The sequence below is a fragment of the Heterocephalus glaber genome, unplaced genomic scaffold (genome assembly GCF_053883595.1).
Source record: "Heterocephalus glaber isolate CG9 unplaced genomic scaffold, H.glaber_assembly_v1.0 deba00001760, whole genome shotgun sequence".
Lineage (NCBI taxonomy): Eukaryota > Metazoa > Chordata > Mammalia > Rodentia > Bathyergidae > Heterocephalus > Heterocephalus glaber.
The window spans coordinates 1,315,224-1,335,636 of record NW_028258457.1 but is presented as its reverse complement, the minus strand read 5'-3'; the positions used below and the strand labels follow the sequence as shown (position 1 = coordinate 1,335,636).

The following is a 20,413-nucleotide window of genomic DNA, read 5'->3' as shown; positions in this document are numbered from 1 at the left end:
CCTAGCAAGTGCAAGGTCCTGAGTTCGGTCCCTGGTACCAAAAAATAAAAAAGCAAACAAAAAAACAGCATAGTACTGGCAAAAACAAAAACAAAAAAACAGACCTGAGGATCAATGGAACAGATTAGAAGATGCAGAAACAACTGTAGACACACTCAAGCACCTTATCTTTAACAAAGGAGCAAAACACCTTCACTGAAAGACAGCCTCTTTAATAAATGGTGCTGGAAAAACCGGCTTTCCACATGCCAAAGATTGAAACCAGACCCATGTATATCACCATACACTAACGTAAAATTGAAATGGATCAAAGATCTGAATATTGAAACAGAAACATTTAATCTGCTGGAAGATAGAATAGGTAGAACTCTCAAAGATAGTGGTATAGTAGACTTTATGAACAAAACCCCGATTGCACAGGAACTATCACAAAGAATCAACACCTGCGATCTCATCTTATTAAAAAGCTTTTGAGGGGCCGGAGATTTAGCTCAGTGGTTTGGGCGCCTGCTGCGCAGGTGCAAGGACCCGAGTTTGATCTCTGGTACCAAAAAAAAAAAGCTTTTGAGGGGCCGGGGATTTAGCTCAGTGGTTCTGTCCTCTGCCTTGCGAACCCAAGGACCGGAGTTCGATCCCCGGTACCAAAAACAAAAAGCTTTTGGACAGCAAGAAAAACCACCAAGAGTGACAAGACAACCCACAGTGTGGGAAAAAAATTTTGCCAACTGCTCTTCAGACAAAGGACTACTATCTAGAATATATAAAGAAAAAAAAAAATCAGGCCTCTCAAATTTAAAGACCCAATTCAAAAATGGGTGTCTGAAATGAATACACACTTCTTATACAAAGAAGTAGAAACAGCAAATAAATATATGAAAAAATATTCAATATCACTGGTCATTTAAGAGATGCAAATTAAAACAACACTCAGATTCCATCTCACTCCAGAAAGAATGGCTGTTAGCAAGAAATCAACCAATAACAAACGCTGTTGGGGCTGTGGGGAAAAAGGAACCCCTCTCCACTGCTGGTGGGAGTGTGAACTGGTGCAACCACTGTGGAAATCAGTGTAGAGATTCCTCAAAAAACTAAAACTAGAGGTTCCATTCAACCCAGCTATTTTCCTTCTTGGTATCTTCCCAAAAAAATTAAAAGCATCATAGCACAGTGATATAGTCACACCTATGTTTATAGCGGCACAGTTTGTAATAGCTAAATCTTGGAATCAGCCCAAATGCCCACCAACTGACAAATGGATAAAGATGTGGGTTTTTTATACAATGGAGTACTATTCTCTCATAAAGAAGATAAAGGATGAGCTTGAGACATTTATAGCGAAATGGATGGACCTTGAGACCACACTTAAGTGAAATAAATTGGATACATATGTTTAAAGACCGCACTGTTTCTCTTGTGTGAGAAACCAGAAGTGGAAATAAGGACTAAAATGCATAATAGATATTTGGAAATGGAAAGAAAATATTCAAATGGGAAGGGGAACAAGAGAGAAGGGGGAAAGGAAGGGACAAGAAAAAAAGTAGAAGGAAAAGATGGAAACAAAGCTTTTGTACATAGGAAAGGGAGGGGGAGTTAAGGGAAAGGGGAAATGGGAAAAAAAGAAGAGGAAGGGTATATCATGTACAGATGCAAATTCCCTATGATGAGTGTTATTGTTATATATAATCTAAAATGTACCAATAAATGTTTTGCTTCAAAAAAAAAGAAAAGTAAGTACTCCCACTGGGCATGCTAACATACACCTGTCATCCCAGGACTCAGGAAGCTGAGGCAGGAAGACTGCCATGAGTTTTAGCCCAGCCTAGACTACACAGCAAGACCGAGTCCAAAACTCCTTCACACCTACGCAATGGGACGAATACCACGATGTACACGGCAGCATGATGTGCAATGACAGAGAACTGAAAACACCCTAAATATAAAGCCAAGTGGTGGGGATAAGTGAGCAGTGTCCACAGAACATCTGTGGCAACGGGAATGTTCTTATCCTGCAGCCCAACGTGGCAGCCACCAGCTCAGCCAGCCTCTGAGCATGCACAGGTGGCAGGTGGAACTGGGGATGGGATTCTGTGTTTGCTCGAGACAGGATCTCCCTGAGTTGCCCCAGCTGCCCTCCACCTTGGGCCCTCCTCCCTTGGCTGCATGGAGCAGCTGGGATCACAAGCATTGCACTATCGCACCCAGCTCAAAGCTTTCATGTTACTTTTGTCTAATTTTAATCTAGTCAGCTGTGGCCACCTTACCAGACAGCTAATGAAGTGTTGAACATAAATGAATTAGAGCTACATACCTGTTTCGATATAGCTCAATCTCAAAAGGTATTAACACTGGATGGAAAAAGAAAGTTTCAGAGAGGAGGGCTGGGGCAGGGGTGAAGCTAAGCAAGAGGCAAGAGTAAAAATAGGCCTCAGGGGCACACAAATATGAGCCTGAGTAAGCACAGCCTTAGCAGTTTAGGTTGGCCTCAAACCTGCAGCAACCTTCCTGCCTCAGCCTCCTGAGTGCTGGGGTTGCAGGCATGCACCACCAAGCCTGGCAGCACCTCCTTAAATTTTGATCCCCAGTGTGTTGCCTGCCTCACCCTAGAACCACCCCTATCAGAATGAAGCCAGTATCACAGCACATCAGGGCTCCCCAAGACGACCATGGTCACCAAGACCACCCTGAGCTGTGTGGCTGATTAGAAGGGCTCAGGCACATGCACAGCTTCTGTTTATTTCAGCACAGAGGGTGGGTGGGCTGAAGTCTGAGGGACACCAGGCACTAGTGTCCCCTAGTCCTCCTTCGTGGAGCCCTGCAGGATGTAGGAAATAGAGGAGGAAGGCCATTAGCGGCTCAGCGGCCAGGGTATTTATTAGGGCTGACTGTGCACCAAAACTTGATTCCAGAAGGAACACAGGAGTCAAGAGAAACCACAGGGTCTGTACAACCAGTTTAGGGGAGGTGCTGCCAGAGAATGGCAGGGACGCTGCTGAAATCTGAGACCCCAGATAGCAGGCTGGGCCAACCTTGAACACAGGCCTTTAAAGAGCAGCTTCAGGCCTGCTGTGTTCAGCCTTGTGGGCACCAACATCATTTACATAAAATTACAGGATGCAGCCAACAATACCATGCATTATCTGAAGACATCCCCTTAGTTACTTTCCTCATTGCTGGGACAAAATACTTGACACCCACAGGTTAAAGAAGGAAAGGTTTATTTTGGCTCACAGTTTGTAGAGGCTTCAGTCCATAGTTGGCCTCCAATGTGGGGCAGCATGGCAGAAGGGTATCAGAGGAGAAATAGTCCATGGCAGGGAGGGGAGGAGGCAGGAAGCAGTGAGCTCCACTTTCCCTTTTATCCCATCCAGGCTACAAGCCTATTGGGTGGTGCCACCCACACCCACAACAATGCTAAACCAATCAGTGGACTGATTTAGTTATTACACCCTTAATCCATATTCATACTCCCTAAATGCAGCCATCTGCAAAAAGCCCCACCTGTGAGTGCATGAGGCTTGGGGCTAGGAAATGGGACATCTAAATACAAGATTTAGCTCAGTGGTTCTGGCGCCTGCCTCGCAAGCGTAAGGTCCCGAGTTTGATCCCCGGTACCAAAAAAAACCCAACAAAACACACATAAATACAAGCCATAACACACACATATAAGAGATATACAATACACACACCAAAGCCAACGCTAAGTTGGGAGTTACACATGAGGAAAAGTGGAGAGAAAGGGCTTTGATATAGGGATAGATGAAACCCTATAACAGTACCCTAATGTTTTTCCTCTTAACCTGGCAATGAGTAAAGGGGTATCTGGCTATGGTGTTCCTTGTGCCTTCTAGTGGACACACATACCTCCAGCAGTACTTAAGAACAGTAATACTAGCTAGGCATGGTGGTGCACACCTGCCATCCCAGCACTCAGGAGGCTGAAGCAGGAGGATCACAAGTTCAGGCCAGCTTGGGCTACACAGAAAACTTTGTCTGAAAAAAACTATAAAGAAACATGGTCACCTGGAATGGCCTCTATGAGAGGGACATGTGAGCTGAACCATGAGGGAGGGAAGGGACATTCTAGGCAGAAGGGACAGCAGCTGCAAAGCTCTGCAGCAGGAAGGAACCTGTGTGCTGATAGAGTGGAGGTAAGGACAGCAGGGCTGAGTGGTGACAGAAGGAGGAGACAAAACCAGGGCTGAGAGGTGAGCCAAGGCCACCAAGCAGGGCCTCCAAGCCACAGTAAAGATCTTAGATTTCCTAAGTAGGATAAGCCTTGAAGGTTTTAAGCAGAGTAATGACATGACTGGTTTACAACTGAAGATTTTAGCTAGTTGTATGAAGAATGCACTATGGACAGTACCAAACATAGAATGCTTGGGCTGATAAACTTTTCTGGTGGTATAAAAGGCTGGAGCTGGGGATAAAGGGGGGGAAATTCCATAATGCAAAAGGAAAACTACAAAGTTACAATGAATAATTTGGTGGGGGGGAGCTGAGCCAGGGTCTTGCTATGTACCCCAGGCTGGCCTTGAACTCACGGAGATCCTTCTGCCTCAGCTTCCCTAGTGCTGGGATTATAGGTTTGGTTTTGTTTTCTTAGTACCGGAGATTGAACTCGGGACCTTGCACTTTCGTGGCAGGCGGTAGAACCACTAAGCTAAATCCCTGGTCCCTTGTTTTGTTTTTTAAAGATAGGGTCTATGTAGCTCAGTCTGGCCTCAAACTCAGAGACCCTCCTGCCTCAGCCTCCTGAGGCTGCCATCACAGGTGTGTACCACCACACCTGGTTAGAATGAATGTTTAAATGTCTAAAAAACATACTATGACAATTTCATTCATCATTAAATTTAATACTCATAGTCAAATCCTACTTGAGAATAGATTGCCTTGATCACAAAAATTTCCAAGTATGTCTAAGATTGCTAAGAAATCAAGCCAATTATAAATGTGAATTTTCTTTCAGCCTATTGCAAAAGAAAAAGATTTTTTTAACAGCTGAAAGTCTTTTAAACTTAATGAGAAATGTAAATACAAAAAAAAAAAAAAAAATGCCTGGCACAGAAAGGTCTTAAAACTAGTAAAGCCACAGAGGTGACCAGGTGAGAGACAGGGTGGCTCAGATCAGGACAGGGCTCAGGGGGACCCAGAGGAAGGCTGAGAATGGGATCTTGGAACAGAGAGGCCAAATGACAAGGCAGCAGCCATGCCAAGAGCTGCAAGAAGTTTCCATCTGTGCCTTTTTGAAACAGGGTCTTGCTATGCAGTCCAGGCTGGCTTTGAACTCACAAGGCCTTGAACTCATGGAGATCTTCCTGCCTCAGTCTCCCAAGTGCTAGGACGACAGGTGTACGGCATCACACTGGAAGGACTTGGGCAAAGGCTTTACACTGGGAGTTGCCTGATAAATCTGTACAGAAAAGAGGTTACTTCAGCTAGTTTGAAGTTGGGGCTGAGTGGCTAATAGGAAACAGTGTGTAGGCAGAACTCTGTGGGCAGAGTTCTCATCCTGGGTGTGACCTGACTATATGTTTCCTATCTTCCCTCCCACAACACAGTAGCCACTTGTCATAGGGGCTTGTGGCTGAGGCTAGTACAACAGTAAAATGGGACTTTCAATTGTACTTCATTCTAATTAAATGCCACTGAAAAAATGGAATTTTCAATTGTATTTAATTCAAATTCAAACTGTAAAAAACCTGTGTGCGACTTGAGCTCATGTATTGGGAACATACTTGCAACAGCTGACATTTTCAACTGCAGATTTTCGGAAGCCTAAGAAACCAGGTCAACTATTTCCAATGAAAGTGGAGATTCTAGCTGGGCAAAATGCACACAGGTGGCACCCACCTGTGATGCCCAGCACTTGGGAGGCTGAGGTAGGTGGAGCTCCATGACTTTGAAGCCAGCCTGGACTCTATAGCGAGAACCTGTCTCAAAAAATTTTGTTAAAAAATGAAAGTGGAGAGCCAGGGATTTGGCTCAGTGGTACCTGCCTGCCTTGCAAGTGCAAGGTCCCGAGTTTGATCCCTGGTACCAAAAAAAAAGGTGGAGATTTATATGCACAATCATAGATTATGCAGGATCTGGAAGACTTCCCACTGGGGAAAAGGATATAAAATATCTCGGGTTTTTTATTTTGAGGATTTTTGTTTTTTAGTACTGGGGATTGAACTCTGGGCCTTTGTACTGAACTACATCCTCATCTCTTTTTAATTTTTGAGACAGGGTCTCACTAAATCACTAAATTGTCCAGGTTGTGCTCCAACTTTCAATCCTTCTGCCTCAGCCTCTCAAGAGTGCTAGGTGACAGATGTGTGCAGCCAACTATTACTTTGTTAGGGTTTTGTGGTTTTTTTGGTACCGGGGATCGAACTTGGGTCCTTGTGCTTGCACAGCAGGCTGCGAAACCACTGAGCTAAATCACCGGCCTACTTTGTTAGTTTTTTGAGCCAGGGTCTCCCTACGAAGCTCAGGCTGGCCTTAAACTCAGTGATCCTCCTGCCTCAGTCTCCCTAGTACTGAGATTATAGGCATACAGTATCATGCCTGGCTCTTTACATTTTTATTTCTTTTGGTTTTTTTGCCTCAGCCTCCTGAGTGCTGGGATTACCGGCATGTGCCACAATACCCGGCTCTTTACTTTTTAAAATGCTGATCCTTGGGCCAGGAATTTAGCTCAGTGGTGCCACGCTTGCCTTGCAAACCCAAGGTCTTGAGTTCGATCCGCGATATAAAAAAAAAAGGCGCCCCCCCAGAAAAAAAATACCAATGTGATTACCAACAACTATAATGCCAGGTGTGTGGCTCTGAGTGTTTTCCACTGGGCGGTTTCCAGACTCAGGGGCAGGGCCAGGACTCGAACCCCGGTGCCCCGTACTCCAACTCTTACTTCGGCACCGGCCACGTGAAACCTCGCGAAGTCCCCCGACCGGACCACAGCGGGGTTCGAACCAACCTCGCTGCTCCGTCCACCTTCTGCGGACAGATAAACGTTCACAACGTTCACGACGGGCTCGTGGGACTCCAGCATCACGCCGGGAGGTTCCCAGCGATTCTCACCGGCCGCCTGACTCCCAGGGCGCCAACCCTCCTCCTTCCTCCTCACACCCACCCCACTGACGCACAACTTCCGCTCCTCTTTGGCGAATCGCTAGTCAAGCCTTCCTCGCCCGAAGCCAATCAAGCCAATCATCTATCAGAAACCCACTTTATCCCCGCCCCGATGTCCCTTGCCAATCACCGTGGGTACCTCCCTTCCTGCCCTCTTCAGCGAGCGCTCTGCGCCACCGCTCGGCAGTTAGCGGAGCTGCTCTCTGCGGGAAGCACCTCCCGGGAGGGCGGGGAGAAAGGCGGGCCATGCCGGTGCGGGAACCCTTGGAATTGGCCAAGAGACTTTCCGCGCTTTGACTCCGCCCACCCCTGTCCTGGACTTCCGAGTCGGAGACGCTAGGGATTGGCTCCTGACGTACACGCTAAGAGCCTAGAGATAGTCCCGCCTCTCTCGCACGACGTAAAGAGGGAGCTTCTCTAATTGGTCTGCAGAGTCTGGGCGCGCTCGGCCCCGCGCTTCAGGATTGGCTGATAGGATGCTCGCGCCGCCCGGGAACGTTGGCGGTCATTGGCCGGAGAGCGGGACCGGCTATTTGAAGGCGGCGCGGGGACGAGGTGCGCAGTTTTGTCGGCGGTGAAAGACTGCGGCAGCGTCTCCTCAGGGACGCTACCTTGCTGATCCCTTCTGTCTTCCCCGCCCCTGCCGTCACCGGACGCAGACGTGGGCCCCGCCGCAGCTGCAGCCGCGGCCCGGCGAGGCGATGGCCAAGGTGTCGGTGCTGAACGTGGCGGTGCTGGAGAACCCGAGTCCTTTTCACAGCCCCTTCCGGTTCGAGATCAGCTTCGAGTGCAGTGAGGCCCTGACGGACGGTGAGCTAGGCCTCCGCGGAGACGCCTCTCCCGGTAGAGAGCGTCGCAGTGGCCAACCGATCTCCCCGGGACATCCTCTCTTCCTGCTTCCGTCAGTCCGCGCGACCTGCCTTAGAGGCCACACTCCCATCCCCCCGGAGACCGCCCCCAAATACAGTCACTGGCTTTCCCGGGGAGCCCCTGCATCCTCACTTACTCGCATCTGCTAAGCATCTGCTTCCTCTGTAGAGAACCTTTCACCTCCTTTGGCCCGGCAGACCCTAAGCGATCCCGCCTTCCCGGTGGCAGGACCCCAGTCCCAGCCACCCGCCGGCGCCCGGTTTTCTCCTGGACACTTCCCGTGCATTCTCTCTTCCCTTGTGATGAGACATTCTTGTCTCTTTTTCCCTAGGGTAGGAGGCTCCAGCTCCCTTGCGGATTCCCTCATTTTCTCTCTGAAAACCTCTCATCCCTATGGCATTCACCCCATCTCCCTGTTTGACCCCAGCCATCCCCTCCCTACCCACCTAATACCTAAGCCAACTGCAGTGCTGTCCCGCCTAACTGCTGCAGCTATCTGCCTAATGCACGCACCGGGGACCTGGCCCCCTCTTTAGTCTGTCCCCCACCCCACACACTCTTGACCCCCCCACCCTGGGGAGGGGTGGCAGGGCTTGTAGCTCCGGTCCTGGAGAGTGACTCGGTCTCCCCATTTCCGGTTAGCTCCCCACCTCCTCGGCTGTGTGTGTAGGGATCACACCTAAGTCTGAGTGGTGGCATAGCCAGTTGAGCATCTGCCGGTTCCCGAAGTCTTCCATTGGCTACAACTCACTTAACTGCACGCAAACCTCCCTCACTTTGATGGGCTGACCTAGCCTGGGCAGCGGGTAGACTGGGCTGAGCTGTGTCACGATCTAGTTTCAAACAGTCAGCTAAGAGGTTGCGGCCAGCTGTGTGTCTTTCCCAAAGTGCTTTCACAGAGGGACTTATTCCTCAGTGCTGGGTGGTCATGGCTGTCATCTCAGAGGACAGGAGTCAGAAGGAGCAAAAGGCCTTCAAAGAAAAGTCTTCACACCTTTAAAATCCAAGGTCACCTGAGGAACTTCTGGCACCACTCCAAGGCTAGGCCTGCTTTCATGAGGAAGTACTGCATTAGATTGGATTGGTGGCTGAAACATAAGAGATAGCAGCTGAGGAGGTGGAAATCTAAAGCTGGGATGTGCTAACTACGGCTCCCGGTTAGCGGAGGAATGGTTGCTGCCAAAGCTGGCTGCTTGGATTAGTGTGGACCAGGGGTGGGCCAGTGATGAGTGCTGCCTGGTTTCTCTCAGTCTTTTTTTTTTTTTTGGTATGGTGGCTCAAACTCAGGACCTTGCGCTTGCACAGCAAGCACTGGCACCACTGAGCTAAATCCCCGCCCATTCTTTCAGTCTTTTAAATTAAGAAATCTACTTGTGACTAACTATAGAATAAGCAGAGTTAAATCCTTTCTGGAACAAGGCAGGGTGTAAATAAATATATAAAGTGTCCAGTGACACTGTGGAATAAGATTTAATTTAAAAGCCAAGCTGAGATGTAAGGAGCTAATAGGTTAAGGGATTCACAGTTCCCAGATGGCAGGAGATCAGGTTTCAGGCAGCCTGTTTGTGCTCCTTGCATTTAAAAATGGTTGCACGGTCATAACCTAGTACTTTTATTCCTTATTTATAGAATCAGAGCAGAAAGGCTCCAGTCAACCTTCTGGACATTTTTTAGTAGATATGGTGATTTTGCCAAAGCACCCCAGCCAGTTTATAGATATATTGGCACTAGAGTTTGTCTCATGAGTTCAGAAACCAGGTTTTTATCTTTGTTCTGATCCTGAGAAAGCAAGAACGCATTTTATTTTTTACTTTTTTAAAATTTTTCTCCTCTGGTGCTGGAACTCAAACCCAGGGCCACAGATCCTACTACTGAGCTACACCTCCAGCCAACATTTCCTGTTTTAGAGGTGGAGTATGAATAGGAATGACCATAGAATTTCTTTTTTTTTTTTGGTACTGGGGATCGAACTTGGGTCCTTGCGCTTGCGCAGCAGTCGACGAAACCACTGAGCTAAATCCCTGGCCCCTAGAATTTCTTGCCAAATGAAGACACCCTCACCTGGCATGGTGGTGCACACCTGTAATCCCAGCACTTTAGGAGGATCGCAAGTTCAAATCCTGCCTGGGCAACTCAGACCCTGTCTCAACAAGGGCTGGAGGTGCAGCTCAGTGCAAAGGCCTTAGATTCAATCCCCAGTACCTCAGAAAAATTCACCATCGAAAGGCAGAATGACAGCCAGGCATGGTGGCACAGGCCTGTAATTCCAGCACTCAGGAGGCTGAGGCCAGAGAATCACTGGAAGGTAAAGGCTAGTGAGTTAAGGATAGCCTGAACTGTCTACTGAGACCCTATTTCCAAAAAAAAAAAGAATAGGGTACTATTGTTCATTATACCCAGCCAAGAAAGCTTCACCTCAGGAACCTCTGGTTAAAGTTCTAGGCTCTAGTTCCATTCCTAGGGCTCTCCCTGCTGGACCTGCCAGCTGGCTTTCTCCTTCCTGACCTTTCCACAAAGTACAGGGCATCTGTTTGGTGCCTTCCTCTTGCCACTGTTGACTGAAGAGCTGACAAAACCCCCAACTCCTACTCAGGTAACCCCATCCTCCCGTGGCCCTAAGCCCCCTTGTGCCCTCCTCCTGGCATCTGGTCCTGAGGCACAGGTCTACATTTAAAACACTAGGTGTGGTTCCCTCCACCGCCACCACCATTTAGCTAAGAAACTCAACAGACACAAGCTGAGGAAGTCAGAGAAGTCAGATGTTCTGACCCAGAGCTAATGTGCTCCAGTGAGAGCTAGGTTTGTCTGTGTTGTTATGAGCAAAAGCAGAGTGCTAAACAATAAAGAGGACTACTAGATATGTGAAAGAAAGAAAGAAAAAAAAAAGAAAGAAAGAAAAAGTGACCCAGGTGTGGTGTTACACAACTATAATTCCAGCACTTGGGAGACTGAGGCAGGAGGATCACTAGGAGTTCATGGCCAACCTGAATTACATAATGGGACCCTGTCTCAATAAACCAAAACAAAAAAAGCAAGCAGGCTGAGGAGTATAGCTCAGTGGCAGAGTGTTTGACAGTTTCTATAATCATGGTGTTGGTTTGGATTTCGTTTTCATATGTAGTGGAGGTGTATTTCGTACCTAACAAATTGGGTCTGTCAGACAAAATGTAATACAGTCAAGTTACCTTGACAAAAAAGGCTAGTGCACACATCATGTGTGTAGTTGTGTTCTGTGTCTGGTAAACATGAATTTGTGCTGTGTGAGTGACTGATGTCCTGGATCCAGTCTTGAGAGAGGTAATACAGTTCTCTCAGGATGGGTTCCAGGACCTCTCAGGTACTAAAATCCACACCTGCTCACGTCTCTGTAAAATGCTGCAGTGCTCGCATGGAGCATCCTCCATGTGAGTCTACACCACCTGCACATGACTTATGTACCTAATACTATATATGTGCTATGAAAATCATTATTCTGTGTATTGTTTAGGGAGTGGCGATAAAGTCCATACATGTTAACACAAAGAGTTTGATTTTAACTTGTTTTTGTTTTTGCAGTGCTGAAAATCAATCTAGAGCCTCATGCATGATCGGCAAGCAGTCTACCACTGATGTACATTCCCAGCCAGCACTTTTTATTCTTTATTTTGAAAAAAGGTCTTGCTAAGTTTTGCAGGCTAGCCTTAGACTTGTGGTCCTCCAGCCTTAGCCCCCTGAGGAGCTGGAGTTACAGGCGTGTGTTCCCATACCAAACATAATTTTTTTCTGAAATCTCTTCCATTCATGGCAGGCTGAACCCATGCAGAAGGTTAAATATATTCAGAAATAAACTCTTTAAGGGGGTGTGTGTAGCTCAGAGGTAGAGCACTTGCCTGGCATGCATGAGGCCCTGAGTTCAATCCCCAGTGCTGTAAAGTAAAGGAAATAAAACCTGTATATATCTCCATTTAGGCCACTTCAGCAAACTTAAGACAGTTTCAGTTTGCAGGCCTTTTTAATTTTTTTTTTGGTACCAGGGATTGAACTCCTGACCTTGCATTTTTGAGCCAGGAGCTAAATCCCCAGCCCCGTGCAGGCCCACTTTCAGTCATTCTGTCATCCGTACCTGATCTGTCAGCTCCTCTAACGTTGGAATTGGTGCTTGTCTGTAGTTCTCATTTCATTCTCTTCCCTCTGGTCGGTGTTGAAAGAGCCATCATGGCCCATTTTCCTTGGTACATTGTCTCTTTTGTTGGCATCCACATGATCTTTGTTTAGTTTTGCCAACGTGTTTTTGGTTTGTTATTGTTTGGGGTTTTGGTTTTCTGAGATAGGTTCTCACTATGTAGCCCAGGCTGGCCTGGAACTCATGGTGATCCTCCTGCCTCAGCCTCCCTAGTGCTGGAATTACAAGTGTGCACCACCATGCCCCACTGTGTCACTACTTTTAACCTAAATCCATAATACTGGGGGTTTGACCAAACCCCAGTGAGCCAAATGGCCACCCACATCCCACAAGACTTAGTGTCCCTGAGTGAAGGGCCTGGGTGAAACCTCAGAGGGACAGGAAGCAGTGTATCGAGGAAGGGCTTGGGGCTCAGGTGACAGCCCTCTGCTGTCGTGGCCCAGTATCAGTGTGCTTCCAATGTTGGATGCTTGTGTGATGCTGGACCCAGGGACAGGGCAGCTTCCAAGAGTTTACTTCCTGTGAAAATCACAGCTTGTGAAACTTCCCCCAGCTGCTGGAGCCGTGGGTTGTGTAATTTCAAAGAACCTAAAATAAGTTCCGCATCTCCTGCCAAGCTTCCATGTACCAGCGTGACCTTGCCCGTGATACAATTGGCCGGGAGCATCTGTAATTGACAGGAGGGTCCCCGCAAGCCCTTCCTCTGGCCCTTTTGTGCATGCTCATGCTGGCCCCTTTCCTGGATGAGAGGCAGAGTTAGGTTTATGAGGCTGCCCCTTAGAGTGTTGGCTGAGCCCCTGTCACCTTGTGTCCATAAGTAGGCATGACTTGGTGCCTCATTTGGGCGACCTGGGGACTAGCTGGCTCTCCTGCTGGATCGGAATCTGCCGCCCTGCCCTGCCCTGCCCCAGTTGTCGAGGGATCTCGGCTCAGTGGCACCGGTCCCTGTGTGTGAAAGAGGATGCTGCTTCCTATCCCAGCGGCACCCAGTGGGCAGGGCCCGGAGTGGCCCAGCTCCCTACTGTTTCTCTACAGCATGCCTGGGTCACATGTCTCTTAATTCAGCTTCTGCCATACAGTTCACACCAGCCTCTGAGAGGCCTGAGCTTCCCTAGAGGTCCAGCCCCAAGGTCGCCAGCCAGTGCTGGGCTCCCACAGGAGAGATGTCCTCTGCCAGTGGAGCTGCGCCCCTCCCCCAGTTCACAGCTCCCTCCGCAAACTCAGGATGTGTCCAAACTAGCACAAAAAGCCCCTGGCCCCATCTCCTTGCTGTTGGGATTTCAGTGCCTTAACCTCCCCACAATGTCCCTGCAGACCTGGAGTGGAAGATCATTTATGTGGGCTCGGCCGAGAGTGAGGAGTTTGATCAGATCCTGGACTCTGTGTTGGTCGGCCCTGTCTCTGCAGGAAGACATATGTTTGTCTTTCAGGTAAGAAAGATGGCACTTTAGCCCTTGATTTCTAGAAGCCTTCTCTGTGTGTGTTGTTTGAGGCAGGGTCTCACTACATAGCCCAGACTGGCTGAAACTTGCAGTCTTCCTGCCTCAGCCTCCAGAGGGCTGGGATTAAAAGCATGCACACCACCACACCCAATCACTCCCCCTTTCTCTAATTCTTTGGTGATGTGGATGGAACCCAGGGTCCTGTGCCTGCTAGGGAAATGCTCCACCACTGAGCTATATCCCCAGCCTAGAAAGATCCACCTTTACCCAAAACCACTCAGTATAGTTTAGCACTCAGAAATTCAGATTGGCCTGGTGTGGTGGTGCATGCCTGTCATCCCAGCACTCAGGAGGCTGAAACAGGAGGATCACTGAGTTCAAGGCCAGTCTGGGCTACACAGTGAAAGCAACCTGAACTGCACAGTGAGACCCTGTCTCAAAAAAAAGAAAGAAATGGGCCGAGGATTTAGCTCAGTGGTTCAGCCACCTGCCTCGAAAGCACAAGGTCCTGAGTTCAATCCCTGGTACCTACCAAAAAAAAAAAAAAGAAAGGTTTTTGTTTGGTTTTTTTTTGTACCGGGGATCGAACTTGGGTCCTTGCGCTTTTGAGGCAGGCGGCAGAACCACTGAGCTAAATCCCCGGCCCAAAGAAAGAAAGTTCAGCCCAGTGTGATGGCACATATCTGTAATCCTAGGAGGCTGAGGCAGGAGAGTTAGGAGTCCAGTGCCAGCCTGGCCAATTTAAGGAGACCCTGTCTCAACATAAAGAATAAAGAGGAGGCCAGGCATACCTGTAATCCCAGCACTCAGAAAGCTGAGGCAGGAGGATTGCCTTGAGTTTGAGGCCAGCCTGGACTATATAATGAGTTTAAAGCCAGTCTGAACTACATAGCGAGACCCTGTCTCAAAAAGAATAAAGAGAGCTGGGGACATAACTTAGTGGTGAGTGCTTTCCTAGCATGCTTGAAGCCCTGGGTTCCACTCCTAGCACCACAAAAAAGAAAAAGTTTAGGGGCCGGGGATTTAGCTCAGTGGTTCCGCCACCTGCCTCAAAAGCGCAAGGTCCCGAGTTCGATCTCCAGTACCAAAAAAAAAATTAGCTCATCTCAGGAGCTTTCTGACCTTGCTCACACATCCCTGTCATAGCTGTGACAAGGAACCACTACTTTATAGCCGATGCTCATCACTCATGGGTGTTGTGTTGAGAAGTCCCCAGGAACACTGAATTGGTGAATACCAAACCCGTAAGGAGAAGCAGTCACCTCTCGTCGATCACTCAATCCACAGCCTGTTTTGTATGTCTCTGTTTAAAGATAAGGAATTGGTCAGCTTTCCTGCCATTGGGACAAAGTTCCTGACACCTGCAACTTGAGGAGGCGATGTCTTGCTCAGGGTTTCGGAATTTCAGTCCATGGCTTGCTGGCTACTGGCAGCAGGGCCTGGTGGAGGAAAGCTGCTCACCTCGGGGCAGGCAGGAACAAAGCAGGCAGGAAGAGCCCAAGAGGTACAGCCTCTTAGTAGCACAAAAACGAAACACAAAAGATGGTTGGGTATGATGACACATGCCTAAAATCCCAGCACTCTGGAGGTTGAGGCAGGAGGATCGCTGTGAGTTCCAGTCCAGGCCGAGCTCCATAGTGAACCCCCGTCTCAAAAAAAGAAAAAAAAAGGCACACCTCAGTGGCTCACCACCTGTGACAGGAATGCCTCCTAACAGCACATTCAGCTATGAACTCAGTCCACCAAAGAGCACAACACCCGTGCTCCAGCCCCCTTACTTCTGTACACACGAGACTTCTGGGAATGAGTTAGCTCCAACCACAACAGACACATCATTTGATGTATATTGTAGATTCCTTCCCATTGAACTTAGCCCTGGCCCTGTAACTCACTGAAGGAAGCTTACCTAGCATGCAGTTTCTCCATAAGGGACTCCAGTGCTGTGCTTGGGAATCTTTTGTTTTGTTTTGTTTTGCTTTGGTTTTGGAGACAGGGTCTTGCTATGTATTCCAAGCTGGCCTTGAACTCACTATGTGTCCTAGGCTGGCCCCAAACTCAGGATCCTATTGCCTCAGCCTCCCAAGTGCTGGAATGACAGGTGTGCACCACCACATCCAACCATCTTTTTTGTTTTGTTTTTGTGGTACTAAGGATTGAGCCCAAGGCCTTAGCACTGAGCTACATTTCCAGCCTGTTTTTATTTTGGGATAGTCTTGCTACGTTGCCCAGGCTGGGTGCAAATTTGTGATCCTCCTGCCTCAACCTCCCAGAATGCCAGGATTACAGTTGTACATCACCACTTTTGGAAACAGCCTTACCAAGAACAAACTTACCAAGAAAAAGCACACAAAAAAGTGATACTAAGACTATCAAAAGGGTCTTGGGCCGGGGATTTAGCTCAGTGGTTCTGCTGCCTGCCCCGAAAGTGGAAGGTCCCGAGTTTAATCCCTGGTACCAAAAAAAAAGGATCTTTGCTTGCTCTCAGTAAGAACCCTGAAACAAGAAGGCAGGATGTAGTTGAGCATGGTGATACATGCCTGAAACCCCAGCACTCTGGGAGGCCAAGGCTGGAGGCTGAAAAGTTCAAGCCCCACATGGACAATTTAGTAAGACCCTGTCTCAAAATAGAAAATTAAAGATGTAAGTCAGTGTGAAGACCCTGGGTTCAATCTCCAGTACCCTCAACTCCCCCCGCATACACACACATACAAAGTGCGACAGGATATTCTCTCGTTTGGCATTTGGTTGGAACGTGAGCATTGAGGAACTGGTTTTCCCCTGCTCTGCATGTCTCCAAATGACCACAAAAGCAGTGGTTCTGTGGTCATAAATAAATGTTTGTAAGTGACTTCACAGACACAAGCTCCATGCACGAGGAGGCTGGGCCGTCACTGCTCATGCCCTCTAGCCTGGCATCGCCAGCCCTGTTGGGAATGCAGCCAGCGAGCCTGCCAGGTTCCCCAGGACCATGGAAGCTGTAGTCTCCAGTCCATTTGCTGCCCTTCCTCTGCCACTACTCCCAACTCAAGTGACCATGTCCACTGTGTCTAATGCCCCTACCTGGTCCACCAGCGCATTCCACGGCTCAAAGCCAGCCTGCCAGTACTCGACATGGGGGCAGTTGCACGGGGCCCGCATTCAGGGTGACTCTGTGCTGTTACTGTCTGACACGCGTCATGGTTGTGTGTAGGATGCCCTGTGTTGTCATTTGCAGCAGTTTCATTCCACACCATTTGTAGCTGGTCCTGTGCAGGGCACTTCTGTCCTCTGCTGCTGCTGCATCTGTGTCACTACCTCTGCCTCAGCCATCTTCCTGTCACAGCTCCCTGGCCACCACAGCACCCAGGGGCTCTCACCTCCCATTGGACAGCACTCTCCTAATCCTTCACTGGGCTGGCCCAGGGCTGCCTTGCCATTTTCTTTTCCTGGTACTGGGGATTGAACCCAGGGACTGCTGAGCTACATCTCCAGCCCTTTTACATTTTGAGACAGGGTTTCATTAAAAGGCCCAGGCTGCCTCCCAAGTGGCTGAGATTACAGTTGTGTGCCTCTGTGCCCCACCAAGATTATCTTAACGCCACTCTGTTTGCTACATTCTTCTTGGGCACCCTATACCTCTTTGTCCCATTTACCTTTTCCTTTTTTTCTTTTTTTGTTTTGATTTGGTTTTCTGAGATAAGGTCTTGGTGTATAGTCCAGGCTGGCCTTAATGCCAGTCCTCTGGCCTCAGCCTCCCATTACAGGTGTGCACTGCCTCACAGTCCACATTTACCTTTTAACAGTCGTGGTTATGATTGCTTCTGTCTAATCCCCTTTGACTGAAAACCCCTGACAGCCCAGAGCAGACTTCCTGTTATGGAAGCATGTGTTGCTTGGGAATTTCTGTGCTGATGATCATAGCTAAGGCCCCAGATGTGTCTCCTCCAGGCCGACGCACCCAACCCAAGCCTCATCCCGGAGACGGATGCCGTAGGTGTGACTGTGGTCCTCATCACCTGCACCTACCGTGGACAGGAGTTCATCCGTGTGGGCTACTATGTCAACAATGAGTACCCAAACCCAGAATTGCGGGAAAACCCACCCCTGACACCCGACTTCTCCCAGGTGGGTTGCCTCATGCACACTTCCTGCCTAGGATGGCGATTCCTGTGCAGTGGGAGGGTGAGCTATTAGAGTGGAAGCCATTTTCAAATCATGCTGTGTTTCCATAGTGTCAGGGGAGAGAATATTAGTCTTTGCTTCTCATATAGGCCCCTAGGGAGTCAGGACCAGGCTGCCCTGCTCCTGGCCCTGGTGCACAGCAGTCCCTGGAGTTGTGCACATGGTTAAGGACAGGATAAGCAACTTTTGCCCTTTCTGGGCTTGAGGCAGGGACTTGGTATCCTGGTTCTACAGGTGTAATGACAGGGCAGTGACAAGGACTGACATTGCTCTTCTGTCCCAGCTCCAGCGGAACATCTTGGCCTCAAACCCCCGTGTGACCCGCTTCCATATCAACTGGGACAACCAGGAAGACAGGCTGGAGGCCATTGAGAATCAGGATCCCACACTGGGCTGTGGCCTCCCGCTCAGCTACACACCAGTCAAGGGCCTGGTCCTCCAGGGTTGTATCCCCAGCCTCCTTCCTGAGAACTCAATGGACTGCATCTAATAGGGTCCCCGGGCCTCGCAGAGCTGTGTGGGGCATGCCCAGGACTTCAGGGCCACCAACTGCTTCAGGCTCTCAAACATGCACCCGGGGAATGAGCAAGTCTCTCCCTGCCCAGCCCCCAAGATCATCTCAGTTCCACTAAGAAGCAGGCCCTTGGGTTGTTCATTCTCTCTGACGTGTGTCACTTCTCCACATGTGCCATCAGTTCCTCCTGCCATGAGTGCCATGGACCCAGACTTTTTTCCTACATCTCCCTGCCTTGAGGCATTTTTGGTTGAAGCCTGGCAAGGCCCTCGTTCCTGTCCCTTCCTGAATATCTGAGTGGTATACCCTGGCTTCCTGGTGTCACAGGTGAGGCATCTGGTTAGGAGGCAGACTCCGATACAATCTGCCCTCCCAGGAGGAGCATTAGGTCTTTCCAATCAGCAGCCCCTAGAAAACTGCCTAGGGTGTTGAGACAATGGCTGCCCTGGGGAGAAGCTGGCTCATGGGAGGCACCTGCCATTCCCAGACCACTGCTCTCTGAGGCCACAGAGTGGTTTTGGGCATGGGAAGTATCTGGCACCCCAAAAACCTTCCCTCAGTATGCCCCCCCCCACCTCTGCATCTTGGTTGCCTCTGCTACATGGAAGCTGTTGTGACTAGTTTATATATTAAAGTGTTTTTATATTAAAAGTGTTGGTTTAAAAATAAAAAGCACTTCGTCTAGACTGCCTGTTTCTGCTTTTGTCTCAGGTGGGCTGAGGCATTTTGTCTCCTCACCACATCCTGAGGGGTGGCTGGCCCTTCTCCCCTCACTGGTACCGTGATCCAGTCTCCATGGGTTGTACAGCTGTATACCAGGCTGAGGGTTGGGGAAGGGCTTTTGTCAGAAGTTAAACCAGCTGTTCTGCAGATAGCATACCCACTGATTTTTCAGGCTTTGACCGTGACCCACAGGAAGAGAATTTTTTTTCTTTTTTTGGTACCGGGGACGGAACTCGGGTCCTTACGTTTTCGGGGCAGGTGGGAGAACCATTGAGCTAAATCCCCGGCCCTGAATAATATCTTGATCGAAGTACACACACACACAGCCACACTTACTAGCTTTCACTTAGCTGACCGGAGCTCCCCAGCCAAAGTCAGTACAGCTTGGCCGGTGGGCCACATCCCCGTGTCTCAAAAAGCCCCGAGTCTCCATCACTGCACTGTGGGCAACCTGGAGACAGTGCAAATAGCTACTGGGTAGTGTGGGCTGTGCAATTCCGTGAGGAGGAGGGGATGGCCGGCTTCTCTGAGCACCTCCTGCGTGGGGCCCCTTCTGCTTGAATGGGCTCCTCTAGGGGTAAGGCAGTGACTGCCCACCCCCCAAAATACATTTGGCACCGTCTAGAGACAATTTTGGTTGCCACAGCCAGCGGGAAGATGGAGGTGCTGGGGGCAACCAGTAGGAGGAGGCTTGGAGTACTAAGCACCCAACTGTGCATTAGACAGTCCCCTCCCCAGTAAAGAGTGAGCTGGTGCCAATGTCAGCTCCCAGGTTCTGCTTGTGGGGAGCGCCCTCAAGGAGAGGAGTCGCGCCTCTCTGCCCCTGTAAGGCAGGTCTGGTCCAGAGGACCGGGGGCAATTCCGGGCAGGGCTCCTAGTCTGATGGGAGCGGTGACGACTACCTGCATGACAGGAGCGCTGCTAAGAGATGCACTGAACCGTTGCGCTCCTTCCCCGGCGCCAACCCAAGGCTAGTGCCCGCCATGGGGGCGGGGGCGAGGGCCCCTCTCCCAGCCCTCCCGGGCCCAGCATCCTCTTGTATCCCGATTGTGGCTCGGGAATCCAGCCCGGACCCCGAGGTGTCCGGCCGCGGCTGACCGGCGCTGAGCGTTGTTCACAACGCTGCTTGGTGGCCCGGCGACCTCTGACCCCGCGCTGGCCACGCTCCTCCCCCGCTGGCAGGTGGACAGCGGCTGTGCCGGGAGGGCAGTGGCGTCAACCTCCCTGGCCGGCCGCCGCTGCCGCACTGGGAGGGGGCGGGAGACTGCGGCGCTCTAGGGGCGGCCGGGCACCCGCCGGGACCGCCTCCTCCTCCTGGGCCTCGGAGCGCGGAGCGCCAGCCAGCCTCTGCCACCCCGCCCGACGGGACCGCAGACTGCGCCTCCGGCCCGCCCTCTCACCCCGGGATAGACACTGAACATTCTGAAC

At 49.9% G+C, this 20,413-nt stretch overlaps 1 protein-coding gene across 1 annotated transcript; it reads left to right on the top strand.

Moving 5' to 3' along the window:
* The first annotated feature begins 7,557 nt into the window (after positions 1-7,557).
* Asf1b (anti-silencing function 1B histone chaperone) lies at positions 7,558-18,948 on the top strand. Its single transcript, XM_004872472.4, has 4 exons — positions 7,558-7,923; positions 13,460-13,575; positions 17,515-17,691; positions 18,032-18,948. Exons 1-4 carry the CDS (start codon positions 7,815-7,817, stop codon positions 18,236-18,238), a joined length of 609 nt encoding a protein of 202 aa, XP_004872529.1. The 5' UTR covers positions 7,558-7,814; the 3' UTR covers positions 18,239-18,948.
* The last annotated feature ends 1,465 nt before the right edge of the window (positions 18,949-20,413 follow it).

Excerpts from the sequence above, each read along its gene's own strand:
- Asf1b (XM_004872472.4), top strand. The coding sequence starts at position 7,815 with ATGGCCAAGGTGTCGGTGCTGAACGTGGCGGTGCTGGAGAACCCGAGT. Across the intron at positions 7,924-13,459 it reads CAGTGAGGCCCTGACGGACG|ACCTGGAGTGGAAGATCATT; the intron begins GTGAGCTAGGCC and ends ATGTCCCTGCAG. Across the intron at positions 13,576-17,514 it reads GACATATGTTTGTCTTTCAG|GCCGACGCACCCAACCCAAG; the intron begins GTAAGAAAGATG and ends TGTCTCCTCCAG.